Source organism: Meles meles, chromosome 7 (genome assembly GCF_922984935.1).
Source record: "Meles meles chromosome 7, mMelMel3.1 paternal haplotype, whole genome shotgun sequence".
Lineage (NCBI taxonomy): Eukaryota > Metazoa > Chordata > Mammalia > Carnivora > Mustelidae > Meles > Meles meles.
The window spans coordinates 121,811,778-121,827,968 of NC_060072.1; the positions used below are offsets into that span (position 1 = coordinate 121,811,778).

General features: G+C 49.6%; 1 protein-coding gene across 1 annotated transcript in view; it reads left to right on the forward strand.

The window, feature by feature from the left end:
• The window catches only part of CAMK1D (calcium/calmodulin dependent protein kinase ID), a 437,677-nt gene extending 421,843 nt beyond the window's left edge, over positions 1-15,834 (forward strand). Inside the window, exons 8-11 of the mRNA XM_046013033.1 lie at positions 114-192; positions 7,678-7,765; positions 8,848-8,965; positions 10,456-15,834. Of these exons, the coding sequence (XP_045868989.1) occupies positions 114-192; positions 7,678-7,765; positions 8,848-8,965; positions 10,456-10,574 (404 nt within the window). The 3' untranslated portion in view covers positions 10,575-15,834. The remainder of the gene's footprint in view (positions 1-113; positions 193-7,677; positions 7,766-8,847; positions 8,966-10,455) is intronic.
• Positions 15,835-16,191: the final 357 nt, after the last annotated feature.

Here is a 16,191-nt window from a genome sequence, read left to right on the forward strand (position 1 = left end):
TGGTGAGGCTGGGCTGTTTTTCATGCTCTATACCCTTTTCCAAAGACCCAGCAGCATCCAATTGTCACACGTCCAGCCACACCCTGATTCCCCTGTGCTTTCTTTCTAAACAGCAAAAGACTTCATCCGGAACCTGATGGAGAAAGATCCAAATAAAAGATACACTTGTGAGCAAGCGGCTCGGCACCCATGGTAAGAAAAGTCACCCATGAGGAAGAGCGCACTGACACCTTCGCAGATTGAACCCCCTCTCAACTGTTTGTAACTGGGGAAGGATTGCATCTCATTCTGACCACTGGCTTTCATCCCGTCCCCAAGGCTACACTTGAGCTCTTCTCTTCCCTCGAGACACAGCCTCCTGAATGCACAGATGACAAGTTCAGTGTGCAAAAGATAGCTGTAGGCTTTTCATTCTACAAGAAGTGTGTTAGGATCATTTTTATTGAAGGTAATTCTCCAGGGAGGAATGAAGATGGGAGTTTTAGTCCTTGAGCTTACCGTTCAATAAGTAAGTGAACTGAAGTTATATATTCTTTTCCTTTTAAAATGCTTTCCGAAACACCTGGGTGACTCAGTCAGTTAAGCATCTGACTCTTAATCTTGGTTCAAGTTATGATCTCAGGGTCATGGATTCAAGTACCGAGTTGGGCTCCAGCCTACCTAAAAAAAAGAGAGAGAAAGAAAATGTTATTCAAGTTCATGTGTCTTTTACCCCAGAGGTATTCCCTGATAGTTCATGACATTCTATACTACATTTTCAGCATTTTCAGCAGTGCCCTTGAGGCCCCCTTGTTTTGAGCCACTTACTGAGTCTGAACCCAACTGTGCTAACCAGGCACCCCCAATTTTCTTATCTTTAAAATGAGAAGAAGGATACCTAGTTTACAGAGCTGATGTAAGAAATCATGGAGATCATGCCTGTGAAGGGTTTAGCACAGGGTCTGGGACATAGGAAATGCTTCGTTAGGCTCGCATTAAACCACCAGGAGCATCCATTTGGAAACAAAGACCAGGAACCGTAGAACATGTGGTATGATGGCAACAAACAGCCTTTGACTGAAGGAGAAATGCCCCTAGAAAGCGCTCTAGGAAACTGCCCCATGTTTGTTCCACCACCACCTGTAGCATTTCCTCCCGAGTGTCACATGCTGGTTGGTCTTCCAAAGGGCACTTACTCAGGGGAGTGCCATGAGCTGGTTTCACTGAAGTCCCCGACCTCATGATTTTTTTGACTTTACCATGGTCTCAAAATTATACCCATTCAGTAGCAACTGTACTTCCGGTTTTAAATTGTGACCTTGTCTTGGGCTAGCTGCATCAGGGATGATCTTCTTGTGAGGTTGGGTGCTGGCAGCCAAAGTGCCCATCCGCCATGCAATCACTACAGTTGACATCCAATTGCTGACACCCGTTCTGTCCCCGTATAGCCCTTCCATTCTTCACCGTCAGTGCCGTATTTAGGAAATTCCATGAGCTACTCAACACTTGATCATACAAGGAGCTTTGTGTTAGATGATTTTGCCCAGGCTAAATCTACCGTGGGTGTTCTGAGCACGGTTAGGGTAGACGAGGCTAAGCTATGTTTGGCAGGTTTGGTGTATTGAATGCATTTTCGACGTATGATAGTTTCCACTTACGATGGGTTTATTGGGACGGAACTGCATCGTAAGTCGAGGAAGAGTTGTATTTTAATCTATGACCACAGCTGTCTTACAGAGCACTAATTATTTTAGATTCTGTTCTAATTGTGTTAAAACATCATCTCGTGTTTTTTCTTTATAATAACCCTGTGAGGTAGGTTTTGTCTCCATTTCAGAAATAAGAAAATCGATTTAGAAAGAAAGTAACTTAGCCTGAGCCAAGACTGCAGAAGCACTACGTGATGGTGAAGCCACACTTGTTTCCGGCTAGAACTGATTCCAAAATAAATATTCTTCAGCACCAGCCTATAAGCAGTAAAAGGAGGACAGGAATTGCTGAAGGGGAGGGAAAGATGCTTCCGAATAAGGAGGCAGAGTTGGTCTTATATATGTATGTATTTTAAGATTTTGTTTATTTATTTGACAGAGAGAGAGAGACAACGAGAGCGAGAGAGAGGGAACAGAAGCAGGGGGGAGCTGGAGAGGGAGAAACAGGCTTTCTGCTGAGCAGGGAGCCCGATGCGGGGCTCAATCCCAGGACTCTGGGATTGTGACCTGAGCTGAAGGCAGATGCTTAACAACTGAGCCACCCAGGCGCCCAGTCATATATATTTTAAATAAATTTGAAATAAATGATACTTTATTTTGTAACAAGTTACATTGGACAATAGGTCAAAGTATGTGATGATAAAGTTAGTGAAGCTTTTCTTACTTTACCAACAATTGGCCTTCAGGGCTGTAGGAGACCGTGACTTCTTCTGGTTTTGTCGAGGTGTGGTTGAGGCACACTGTGTAAGTTTAAGGTATAGAGCTACATGACTTCACCTGTGTATATATTGCAAAATCATTCCTGCAGGAAGTGTAATTAACATCCATCCCCTTCTGTAGGTAGTGGAAACAGTTGGGATGGACCTTTAAGGATTTACTCTGCAGCAGCTTCCAGGTACATGCTAGAGCAGTGTGGACCACCCTGTTGGACTTTACGTCCCAGCACGTATTTATCTTCTATGAGACTAAAAGTATGAGACTAACAGAAGAGAAAAGTGACCTCTAAGGAAGGGAAGCAACCTACTTTCTTGGACGTTTTCACGCATCCAGCCTCGCTCTGTGGGAGACAGGAAGCATGCCAGCTGAAACCTAGTCTCTGCTTCACCAGACATTTTTGAAAAACCAAAGAAGGGGGAGGTCATTTCCCTGAGGGGCCTGGCAGAGGACTTCCCAGAGTGGGTGAGCCCCATGCCGTGAGGCCATCACCAGGCTGTCAGGGGAGGAGAGGAGTTCTTGGCAGGGCGAGCAGCCTGGGCCACGATCAGGGCCTAAACTGCGTCTCTATCCTGGAGCCACAGCACTTGGTATTGCTGGGGGCGGGGATGTGGATACAGGAGCAAGGCAGGAGGGGACCGGAAAGGAAGGCACGACAAGCGGATTCTGGCGTGAGCTCGGGGTAGTAAAAGCTTTGAGTCCCGTTCCCTGCTTCACCCTTTGTTACTGCGTGGGTGACCTCCTGAGCCCTGGGGCCCCTGTGCTGAACTGAGATCATAAATAATGGCAGTCTTTATCCTATAGGGCTTTTCCAGGGATGGAATGAGACATTACATACAAATAAGAAGACATTACATACAAATACATCTTCTCCCATCTGTACAAGTTGTCATTAATTTATTGTCATACTAAGCAATTTGTACTTATCCCTTTGGACATTGGGAGCCCCTGACAGATTTTAAGCGGGTGATCTGATTTGCATCTCAGAAAGCCTAGCCTGCTGCAGGATGGGAGGATGGAGACAAATCGCTGGTGCTGGGCCAAGGGAGGCTGGCAGGGAGGTATAGACTGGAGGGGAGGCTGGCCCAGAGAAGGGGGAGGTGGCATGCCTGGAGCCATAAGGATGGGACACACAGAGAGCGCAAGGACACGCCAGGGGCAGGGGCCACAGCTTGGGGCAGGGCACTGGTGAGACAGGGGCCCCTGAGGTTATGGCCAGGGTTCCAGCTGAGAGGACGGGCCGGTCAGATGCCTCCACTGAGAGGAGCAGGAGGGAGGGTCTGGAGTGAGTCTAGAGACAAGGAAAGAGGTCAGACTGGAGACAGAGACAGGGTCATTTGTCTGGATCCCCTCAGGATTCAGTAGCTTGTGAGCTGCACAAATTGATGCCTCTTTACTCCAGAGCTGGGTTTCTGCCAGTGCTGTATCATTGTTCCTGTGCGTGTCCCAAGTTCCAGGAAGTCAAGTATTAGAAAACGGTAAAAATGAAGGCATTTGACTCAAACATCATTGAAATGCCCCCCCACCAACACACTGCCTGTATTTCTGATATCCTTGTTTCTTTTATGTAAAAGTTCCTGGGCAAAGAGCACAGGTTCAACAGAGAGCTGGCAGAGAGTGCAGTCATGATTCCAGGGAAGGACGGCTTTCTCCACACCCCGTTCTGGAAGCTGTGTTCTTGGCACATGGATTCTATCCGGAGAACATATCTCTTCTGCACTTGCTCTTCCAACTTAATCAAGGTCCCTTGGCACCAGAAGGGCCTTTGGCAGTCACAGACACCATCCCTTGGCCCCAAACACCCACTTGGGACAGGACAGGGCTCCTTTCAAAGCTGTGTGTGTGTCAAGGGCACTCAGCCTCTCTTGCCAGATGTTTCTGTGCCTATGTCACTTGAGGCTTTGCCTTTTCATGGTGGTGCATGGTTAAGGAGGCTCCAGCCTGCTGGCTGCTGGCCAAGGGGGAGGGACTGGCAGGGGACCAGATGGGAACCCATCCCTCCTTACAGGGAAGCACCTCAATGGGGTTTGTTTGTCTGCTTCGGGTTGTTCTGGACCTCCCTCTCTAGTTACATCAACATGGAAACCAAAGTGATGATTCCTGGGCATCCGTGCCCCAGGTGACACTTGGCAGTGGGCCCCCCACCCCAGGGGGCACATCCTGTGTCAGCCAGGCCAGGGGGCACCTGCAGCCCTCCCCTCCGTGTTCACGGAGACTCCTTCCCTCTTCTGGGCTCCAGTCTACCGAGCTGTGGTTGACCTGTAGGAACCAGGAAGCAGCCCAGGACTCTGGGAAACCCATCTGGGGTACACACAGGCATCACCAAGACTGTCTTAAGCAAGTGACTAGAAAAATGCGAAATCAGAGCTGTGGAAGTACAGCAGACGAGGTATAAAGCACAAAACCCAGAAGGCAGGGAGAGATGAGTTTGATGATTTGTGTGTGGAGAAGGAGTGCCAGACAGACCTCGCGAAGGGTCATTTACGTGAATACCATCTGCGTTGTTAGCACGGGGTTAAAACTGGAAAGCAAAGTGCGGCTCCTGGCTGGCTCAGTCGGTAGAACGTGCAACTCTTGGTGTTGTGAGTTCAAGCCCCCTATTGGGTATAGAGATTACTTAAAAATAAACTATTAAAAAAACCTGGAAAGCAAAAGAGACATGAATGGAATGTGGGTGTCCATAGCTTTATATGTGTGTGCGTATACAGATTTATAAGGAAATTCTCCTGGGTTGGAGGCATTGTTCAGTTCCTAGGACCATTAAGGTACAGCCAGAATCTCTTCCAATCCTAACATTCCATGCCTCCAGAGTCATCGATGAATAATGCTAAAGGTGGTAGCACTGAGCATGGCGAGTGTCACATGTCGTCATTGTGAGCCCCCTGGCTCATGATCGGAGTAGGCATTTCCATGATGGGGTCCATTTGAGGAAGACTGTGTGCTGTCATGGGCCAACGTCCCCAAGGAGAGGACCTTATGGGAGCCTCTGGGCCACGTCTGCCCTGCTGGGTCTTACTCAGCTGCAGCATGCCCCCAGACAGAGGGAAGAAGTAAGCACGGAACATTCCTGAAATAATTAGAAGTTTGCATTTTCCTTACATCTCAGCCCATGCTAACCCACAGAGAAGGGAGCCTCCCTTACCCCCTCACTGGTCTGTTTGGTTTGGAGCACGGCTCTGCCCTGCGGCGGTCCTCAGCCTGAGACACCCCATACTCCCACCCCTTCTGCCTGCTCGTTTCCAAGAAAGCGCTGGCCACTGATGAGTTGGAATTGGCCCCCTTTTCTAAAGACGTACGTGGGTTTTTTTTTTTTTTTTTTTTTTTTTTTTTTAGATTCTATTTATTTGCGCGGGAGAGAACACAATTGGGGTAGGGAGGAGTAGAGGGAAAGGGAGAAGCAGGCACCCTGCTGAGTAGAGAGCCCCATGTGGGGCTCAATCCTAGGACCCCAGGATCCTGACTTGAGCCAAAGGCAGACACTCACTGATTGAGCCACTCAGGAGCCCTGAGGATATAGCTTTTAAAAATGGGGCAGGAGGAAACAGTCACATGAATTATCTAGAAGGAGAAGCTTAATAAAGATGTCCGCCATCCCCTAACCTTGTTCCTCTTGTTTCGGATGGATTTGCCCGCTATTCTATTTCACTGGTGTTGGGAGGGGTGGGGGACAGGAAGCAACTGGCAGTAGTTGGAAATGGAAGCCTGATTCTCTTGAGTTCATTTTGGAGTGTCCCCTTTGCTAAGTCTTTCCAGCCCTGCTGGGAAAAGACAGAGTCTTTGCTGGGAGGGGCGGGGGTCACTCATACCTGGGAATAATCGGACTGCATTCCAGACTTAGGCCTACCCTGGCACAGACTAAGGGTCCGATCCTGCAACCATGTTTTCAATTCTAAAGTGAAAGGCTGGGTGGGTGGGGACATATTTTTTTTTTTTATTATTATTATTCAGGGAGGATTTCTTGTCTGAATAAGCCCTAAGCTTGTTCCCCTCATGTCCCCAGATGGTTGGACATCACAGTGGGTGCTGTCCGGGCTGTTTTTGGGTCCAGGATCATCTGGGTCTGGGAGATGACAGGTTTCCTCACTCATCAGCCACCTTCCAGCCAGAAAGGATGGTCAGTATTCCTGGCATCTATATGCCCCTGAACCTCTAAGATGCAAAAGATTATTTCATAGGTATCAGATGCCAAGCTAGAATTTAACAGTTGTTAAATGAAAGGGAAGATATGGAAGGTTCTAAGCGCAGAAGTGAAATGAGAGCAAAACACAGTTTCCTCTGAAACTGGAGGGAAGGCCAGATGATTAAATGTAGGGGAGAGACAGTGCTGAGGTTGAGAGGAATTGTGTGGGAGAAGACATGAGTGACTTCCGGGTGACCAAGAGACTGGAGATTGTGAGCCAAGCAAAGAGGGTGGTGTGAGACCAGGGAGAGTGGGAGGATGGGAGGGAAGGAGAGGTGGTAAAGCAGATGTAGAAAGGACTAGGGTGAGGGGGTAATTCCTAGGTAGTTTCTAAGGACAGAGGTGAAGAGCAAACCCCCCTTCTTCTCTAATAGAAGGCTATAGCACAAGCTAATGCCGAGTGATATCAGCGACCCAGCTGAGTGTTTAGAGAACTTCTCCAGGAAATGCAAGGGAAGAAGATTTGCCAAGCAGGCGTGAGCTGAGGCTGGGCACCCTCTCACTGAGCGCAGAGGAGTTGGGGGATGCCTGGTGTGGCAAGGAGAATGTGACTGAGCTTCGTTCTGCTGGAATGGAGCCAGAAGGATGCTTTGGCCCCAGGGTGTGAGTGGGTCCATGGAGCGGTGGGCCTGGAGAGGGTACAAAGAAGGAGCCTCAAGCAGGAAGAAGCTGGGAAGATGGCCCTGGGTAGGGATCTGGTGGTCAGACCAGGCAGGAAACTCATCAGGACCTCTGAGGGGAAGGGCTACAGGGTAGAGGGCTGATAGAGAGGGAGACGGAGGGAGGAGGGGAAACCGGATTCAGGTTTCCTCATGGCTTCTGCTGTTGCAGGAACTGCGGCCAAAAGGGAAGAAGTGGGAACTAGGCAGAAAGGTCCACAAATCCCCTGGAGGGTGCAGAGTCTAGAAGAGGGACAGGACTTTGAACACAGTGGTGCCTGAAAGGGCAGCAAAAAGCCACCCTCTTAGGGAACCTTGGGACGGGCACAGGACTGACGCTTTCCTGGGAAACCAGCGTGGGACCCTGGGCACAGCACCACCCCCTGCCCCCCACCCAAGAAACTCTTTTCAAGAAGCATCTTTGCCTTTGTTTCAGGATCGCTGGGGACACAGCCCTCAACAAAAATATCCATGAGTCTGTCAGTGCCCAGATCCGGAAGAACTTTGCAAAAAGCAAATGGAGAGTAAGTCGCCTGCTTTATTCAGTCCTAGTGAATCCAATAACTCCCACGAAAATTGCCCTGCGGTCGGAGCACTTATTATTTCTAAAGGTTGCTATCACCAGAGTTGGATGAAAATCCCCAGAACCTCACCCAGAAAAATCTTGCTAATTTTAACCAATGAGGTTTAAGACTCAAAGGGGGTGTCATGGTGTGGGAGGGCTAAGGTACACGATTTCATATCCCCCCAGCAACAGTGTTGGTTCGTTACTCCGTTGCTGTTTCTTAAGACTGTAATTCCTGTTGTCTGCCTTTCTGTTGCTGGAACCTTGAAGAGTTGACTTCCTTTTAAAATTATATGAGAGTTGGGGGCGCCTGGGTGGCTCAGTGGTTTAAGCCGCTGCCTTCGGCTCAGGTCATGATCTCGGGGTCCTGGGATCGAGTCCCGCATCGGGCTCTCTGCTCGGCAGGGAGCCTGCTTCCCTCTCACTCTCTCTGCCTGCCTCTCTGCCTACTTGTATCTCTCTCTGTCAAATAAATAAATAAAATCTTTAAAATTATATGAGAGCAAGAGAGGAAACTCAATTTAGGAAAGCCTAAAGCTTAGGTTCTGATCAGTGTGCATAAATTAAGAGCTGTCTGTTTCGCCCTGAAAGACTGTACAGAAATGAAATGAATTCTACTGACCTACTTCATTTGGAGGAAAAGCTATTCATTAGGACATGAGCGCCAATAACAGGAAAATAAATCCTACCTTAAAACTTCATCATAAACTGTCATTTAAGATACTGTATTATTATAATAGGTCTTTGATTCTAAAAGTCACTTCTCTAACATTATGGAGAGAATTGGCATGCATTCATTCTAGATGTTTACTATGTCAGAAGAAGACTCTTTGTTTAAATCTCCAAAATACATCTCTAGGGGCAATAAATTCACATTGTTTTGGAAGAAGGGTCAGGATGAGCTTCCTTTCTCAAGTATCATGAGAATGTTCTAAGACATCTCAAATGCTCGGGGTAAGAGGAGAAATGAACGGACGCAGTCTGAGTCTTTTCTAATTAGCCGGACTCTTTTGTCTGCTTTTTCCCTTTCTTAAATTTCAGCAAGCGTTCAATGCCACGGCCGTCGTGAGGCATATGAGGAAGCTTCATCTTGGCAGCAGCCTGGACAGTTCAAACGCAGGTGTTTCCAGCAGCCTCAGCTTGGCCAGCCAAAAAGATTGTGCGTATGCTGCAAAGACAGAACTTTCCAACTGGCATGCAGACCCATCTGGGGGCGGGGGGGACTGGCGTCTGTGAGCACCTGGTCTGTTGATACCTCATCTCCTTGAATGTCCCCAACAACCCTGGGACCTTATTTAATTTAGAAGAATATTTTCTACATGTCCCATTGTTGGATGTTCACGCAACAGTGGGATATCGTTATACCCAGTTTGAGGTGATAAATCCGTGGCTCAAGTCCACGTGGCTGTGGCTGTGTGGACGAAAGCCCAGACACTGTCCCATCTGTCTCCTTCCTGTGAGGTTTGATTGTCATCGTGTGCCATTCTTAGGGGTTGAGGAAGGGACGGCGGAGACTCGTGACAGCCTGATCTCATTGGTTTTTAGTATCTATTTTTTGATGAGGATGATGATATTTGGAGTTGAAGTTTATGACGTGCGTTGGCCTTGCAGTCTGAGTCATAGTAGGAATATTGCACTGTGCTTCCCCTTTGCATGGACGGTCACATCGCTGGGGACATGCTTGCAATTGTCTATTTCTCTCTCCCAGTCTCCACCACCCTCTGGTGTATTTATCTTAATTCTATAATGGGCCATCCCAGTGGCTCCTGACCCCTTCAGTGCAGTTGCCTTGATGGTGCCCATTGGCCTTCTTCTCCTTGATCATGAAGCCCTTCCATTTGGTCTCACTCTGGGCATCATATTTCTACCCCATTACCCTCAGAAAAGCATTCCCTCCGCCTATAATAGTCTTTCCATCTTATCTGGTCATGTGAGCCCTTAAATTTCCCCCAGAAATCTCCATGAGCATCCCCTGCCCCAACCACACACTGTGGTAGGCCCACAGATAATGGAGCTCCCTCTTTTGGAGCCTGTGAAGGTCACAGGCAAATGCACTGCTGGGAGCTGAGCTGCAGGGGAGCAATCTGACATCAGGATTGTCTAATATCGACACATGCACTTGGTGGATCTTGGTGGTGCAGCCTGGGAGGCATTTTTCTAGGGCAGGGCTCCTGGTATAGGAGGAAGAGATGACATCCCATGACGATCACTCTGGGTCACAGATGCAGCTTAGCCAGGAGTAGAGACCACCCATGAACAGGGATCATAGTCTTTCTTTATTCTTCACATCTCTACTCGCAGAGCTGTGGTGACAACAGTTCTTATAATGACAGCACGTACTACACCTAGCCTGCAGCCTAGTACATAGTAAGTGCTCCCTCAGTAAGCAGCACCGATCCTAGGAGGGTGCTCAGCCGTGTGGTCTTCAACTACAAAACACTTACAATCATGATGATGAGAATGGGAGGGAAGAGTTGGGCCCAAGAAAAAAGCATTTTAAGGACCCATTGCCAGTGTTTCCCTACAGGTAGGTAAAACTTTAGTCAAGTGTGTAAAAAGTTGGCCCCAACCCCAAACCCTGCTGTGGGAAAGGGGAGTGAATATTTTCTTCTGGAGCTTTAACCCCCTGTGTCCACTGTCCCCCTGCAGGTCTGGCACCCTCCACACTCTGTAGTCTCGTTTCCTCTTCATCGGGGGTCCCTGGAGTGGGGGCGGAGCGGAGACCGAGGCCTACCACTGTGACCACAGTGCACTCCGGAAGCAAGTGACTGGCTCTGGAGGCGGGGGCCCAGGGGGCGGGGCCAGGGAAGGGGGCCTCCGGCTCCCCCAGCCCCTCCAGAGCGATCCCACCTTGCATGGTGCGCCTTCCTGCACAGGACTGGAAGACAGGAGTTTTTTATGGCCATATTTTATACTGCAGTTCTGAAGTGTTCATTTCTCACAAACTGTACTGACTCAAGGGAGCTGACGTCACAGGATCTGGTGCTGTACATACGAATCTTGCAGAAGCTCTGACGAAGCGGACCTCCCGCGTCCTCTCCCCCAAGCCCCGTCGTTTCCGCTCTTCTCGGTATGGGTAACCGTCTGTTGTATTTTTTTTCTTTCATGACCAAAAAAAAAAAAAAAAAAAAAAAAAGGTTTCAACTGGATTATTTAAGTATGGGTAAATATTGCGCATTTAGGGTTTTATTTTTTACCTTTTATGAAATGCTCCCTTTTGATCTATACTTCTGAGTCCCAGGACCTGTATCTTTTGCTTGTCCGTGGTAGAGTTTTACGTTAACCTTCAAGCAATGTTTTTCGTTGTTTACGCCCCCATCAAGGGGAATGTAAAGATATTTTTAAAAATTCTAATAAGAGGATCAAGAATCTCTCTCCAAGGCAAAGAGTGCACTTTACTTCTATTTCTCCTCTCTCCCCCCTTCCCTGGAGGGGCAGCTCTCTGCGAAGACAACTCTGCAGATCCTCGGGGTGTCGTCTCCAGGGATGCCTTGGGCAGGGGTGGGAGGGGGGTGGAATCTGCAGAAAACCTTGTCCAGCAACCCCCCATCCCCAGCCTACCTGTGGCCGTCCGAAGAACCCAGGGGCCTTCACTGTCAGCGGTCAGAAATAAAGAAGCCTGTTCTCCTCCCAAGACTAAGGCTACACCTCAGAGACTCCGCGCTGTGAAGGAGATGCCCAGCAAAGAGGAAGCACCTCCCTCCCACAAGGAACCAGACGCTATTTTGTCCAACGGGAACTCCCCGCCTGGCTCCCATTTCTCACGAGGGTAACACAGAAAGCTCCGCTCTCAGCTATGCAGTTTTCGAGTTAATCTCTGTTTTTTAAAAATGCATTTCTAATCTTAACACTTCAAATGGCCTCCGACTCCTAGAAGTCTTTTCTGCAGATTTTTACCCGGTCCTTCTGTGAATGTCATCCGGGTGAGCAGAGGGAAGTGGCTTTGGAAAAGAGTCCGTGGACCTGGGGGGGGTGGTAAGGAGAGGTGGCCTGCCACGCAGGGGACACTGGCCGCCGCAGGGATGGCCAGAGACGGCCTCCACCAGGCCCAGCTGGCGCTGGAAGCCTTCCTTCTGACCAGGGCAAGCTGAAAAACCAAAGACCTGTGATGGTGGGGTAATCAAAGGGCCCAGGCTGCCTGGGCCTGAAGAGTTTCTTGGGATGTAGGACTCTCATTGCCAAACCTGGCAGTGTCCTGGACAAAATGGCCCCATTGTCTGCCCATGTGGTGTGTAGGTGTGCGGGATGGAGTGCGGCGTGGGACTCAGGCAAACCCTTCTCCAGGGGGCTTCCAGGGCACTCTCCTGCAGAGGCCTGCTGCCCTTGGCCTGCCTGCCCACGCGACACCAGGAGTCTGCATTTCGCTGTCAGCCTCAAGCCCGCTGCGTGTCCCTGGAGGACTGCCTGATGGCCCAACAGCTTTACTGGCAGAAGAAAATGGCATGAGGATTAGAAAGAGTATCTGAGAAAATGGGGTTTCTCTCCAGGGGCTTTATTAGGGTGTGGCTTACTAACAAGCGTTGGGGAGCATTCATGTTGCCACAGTGTCAGAAAACAAGTAATCTGAAGTTACGGGAGGGTGACCGTTTGCCTGGATGTGGTCCCTGTAATGTGTACCTGAGTGGTTGTCGGTCCTTTGGCCTGTGTGCTCCATGCAATCCGTAGCACTTGGAGAGCAACTTTTGAAGCCACGTTCTCTGATGGATGAGTCAGTTATTTCCTAGAGCTGATATGCGGGTGCCTGTTCTATTCTCTGAGTCTGAAGGTATGTCTTACCTGACAAGTGCAGAGGAGGTGAAAGGTGGGGTCTGTTGCAAGTGCCCCCTCCGTGGTTTGGGCCAGCCCCTGGCCACGCTTGGCCTGCAACGCTTCAGGTCTCCACAACATACTGCGAGGAGACGGCGACTGCTTTCAGCCCCAAACGTGAACTCTGTTGAACTTGACACATGCAAATCAAGACCATTTCAACACCGCCAGACTCGGGGTCATTTCCTGTTGTTTAGGAAAAGGAGAAAAAGAAATAACACATGGAAGAACTTTTGCTCTTTGAGAGATCCTCTGTGGCAGGAGAAAGGTTCTCTTTCAACCGCACTGGGTATTATATATGCTTTATTATCGTATCACACGGCAAGAGAACCCAGAATGTGTCTTTGGTTGAGACCTGCTGAGCCAGGCGGCTGAGTCCCAGGCCCCTCGCCAATGTCCGATCCCACCCGTAGGAGCTAAGCATCTCCTACGTGCCCCAGGCTTCCGCTCCCCGTGGAAGCCAGTGTGTGGCCCAGGCTCAGGGATGGCCACCGGCCCCATTGTGGGTTCCTTTCAACCCTAAGCTCCTGACCGGTCTTCTAAGCTTCTCAGAGCAAGTAGATAATTTTTCCTACTTAAGTAGGACAGGTGAATATCATGTCCACGAATGGTCTCTCCCTCAGCTGCCTATCCGTCCACCCCTCCCCCATGTCCCACTTTTCACGTCCTCCGTGAGGCAGCAGACAAGCAGCAAGTGTGCACCCGCATGCGGGCCTCCCTGACCCCAACCAGCGGCTGATGGCTCTTAGCCAGGGGGACCAGTAGGGTTTCGTGTTCTTGACTATGGCAGTGATTCTGATCACTTCTGAAATCCCACTTCAAGAGCAGGGAGCAGCTTCACCTTCCTGCATGGGAGCTTGTGACCTTAGAGAGAGTCCCACCGTCTAGCCAGCAGTTAGCCTGATGTTCGAGGAGCTCAGCAGGCCGGCATGGGGCAAACTAGATGGCTTTGGCCAAACAAGCAGGACTCCAGTGCTTAGGAAGCAAGGGCCGTCTATTGACCAGGATTGGGCATAGGACTCTCAGACTCAGTTTACCTGCCCAGCACTGACCTCATCCTGTTCATTTATCTGTCTTGGTGTCCAGCATATCCTGGATGGGGTATAGGGGGGAGAGTGTCACTCCCCTTTAGAGTGAAGGTCAACAACACCAGGGACCCCCCCTCTCTCTCTAGGAGTGACCGCTTCATCTGTTTAACCCGTGGGATGTGATATTTGATGAGGAATTTTAAACCGAAAAGACCATATCCAGGGGAGAGGACTCAGTAGTTGAAGGCTCTGCAGCCCAGCGAGAGCCCTGGTTCCAAGGCTAATGACGGGAGAGCTGGGATTGCTGTGACACTCCCCACCCCGTGTGATTCGCAGGGTTTCCTTTGGCTATGTGAAGGGAAAGCCAGAGCCGGCAAAGGGCAGCTCTCCCCATTTCATAAACAGAAATAATATGTACTCTTTCCCAGGGCCACACACTCACTTCTGGCCAACAAAATGAAGGTCCTCTGTTTCAACCAATGCACGAAACCTTTGCATGTTCTTCTCAAAACAGCACTCTTTCCGCGTCCTGTCTACCCACACTCGATAAAAGAGTTGGCCTTTTCCTTAAACACATTCCAGACCAAACACTGTTCAGTTTGTTTCTAAAAATGTATACCTGTATGTAACCCACCACTCTCTTGGGGGACAACTGGTCCTTGGCGTACCTGACATTTGCAAACAAGGGTTCCAACCCTTTGGTTCTCAGAGTTGAAAGTGTTGAAATAGAAAAGGTGAACTGGACAGAGTCCTCCAATGGGGCTTATTTCCTGAAGACACCAAGAAACCCCGTCTGCCAGTGAGCTGGCTCCAAAGCATCCACGGCGGACAGCAGGCAGGGAGGGGAAAGGAAGACAGAAGCGCACGCCCCCTTCTGCCCACACCCCACTTGTGGTCCCAGCGCATCGGGTCTGCAGCCTGGCCGAGGGCCCGGGAGCCCAGCCCCACTGTGAAGCCGGCCCCGCATGCTGGCCAAGGCCTGGCCCGCTCCTGCTCCACTCTGACTCAGACCCTCAGACCGGAAGGAGCTGTAGCCCTTCCCAGGCCTTCCCTGCCACCTGCCGCTGGAGCGGCCCGGGTGTTGTGGCTGGAGGGGGCGGGGGGTGCGCTCTACTTCTGCAAACCCAAAGGCTGTGCATTTGGCAGCCAACCCCGCAGCATGCGGCTGCCAGGTCTGGTTTTGTGGACAAAAGCAAAGTGTGGAATGGCTTCTCGGTGTCTGTCTCTCTCTCTACACCAAAGGGACAAACCATTGCATTCACCCTTTGTATGAATGCCCGCTTCTGCATTTGCCCTATTTTTAACCTTCTGGTCCCCAGGGAACTTCTAATACGATGATTCTGTCTTCTGATTATTTACTGAATTATTTTACTTAGAGGTGATTTTATTTTCTTATGGACAGGAAAAAAAATTGAGAGGAGTGTTTGAGGCTTCAGTCCTAGAGATAAGTCATCACCACGGATTCCAAAGCCCCAAACATGAGTAAAATTTGTCCTCAAAGGAAAACCTTAATCTGGACAGATGGAGATTGCCAGGCCTTCATAGGAGCCCTGTATTTCTGGGGCAGGGTTGGCAGCCGGGCTTTCTGGAGGGAGAAAGAAGCAACAGGAGCATCGCTCGCTTGGACGTCAGTCATACACAGAGAAGCCTGCCGCCCTCCTTCCAGGGCCCCAGCATCAGACGGTGTGACGAGCCACCCAGTGACAGCAAAGAGGCTGCAGAGATTCTCTGTTTCCAAAGATGGGCGGCGCGTTTCAGAGAACATTAGGTTGGGGCCACTTTCAGGTTGGACGACATAAAAGGCATGTTCTGTCCAGAAGAAAATTTGGAACGATTTCTTAATTGGCCTTCATCACTTCTCCGAGCCTTCCCACCAGCGAGCGAGCATGTTTTCCAAAAGCTTACAACTGGCGAAGCCAGGAATGTCCCTGCGTCTATTATTACGAGGCTTGTGATTGGTTCGATTTTCCCATAAAAACACGTTTGTCCCCAAGAAGGGAAACTGTGCATTTATTCCATGCATGTGACAAACTCTGTAAGAAGTTTAACTCACATAGGTTTGCGGCACTGCAAAATTGTTCATGGGCCTATGTAGCAACTGATTCTCTGCCTTGACAATCATGTACACATATCAAGATTTCTATCATAATGATAATGAGATTGATGACTTCTTGTTTTCCTCCAATAAAGACAATTAATCACCTTCAGATGTGTGACGGTTGTTTCTTCCTTAAAGAATGAGGGAGAGGGGGTGTTCCAAGATCTCTCCCTTTCCTCCTCTTTCTGAGGTTTGGATTTGAAGTCAAGGAGTTTGAACTGAGTCCCTGGAAACTCATGAGGTTCTCTAAATATTTTACGTCACCTGCCCAACGAGCCGGAAGTGCCAGGAGAGGAAGGGGTGAGCATATCTTGGCTTTGGGGTCTGTGGGGTGTGCTCTGCTCTACCATACTACTGGACAGGAAAGTTCCCCCTTTCCACAGCTGCTCAGAAAGTGGCTGGAGGTGGGCCCATTAACTCAAATTGCACTAACTGGATATTCAGGAGTTGCTC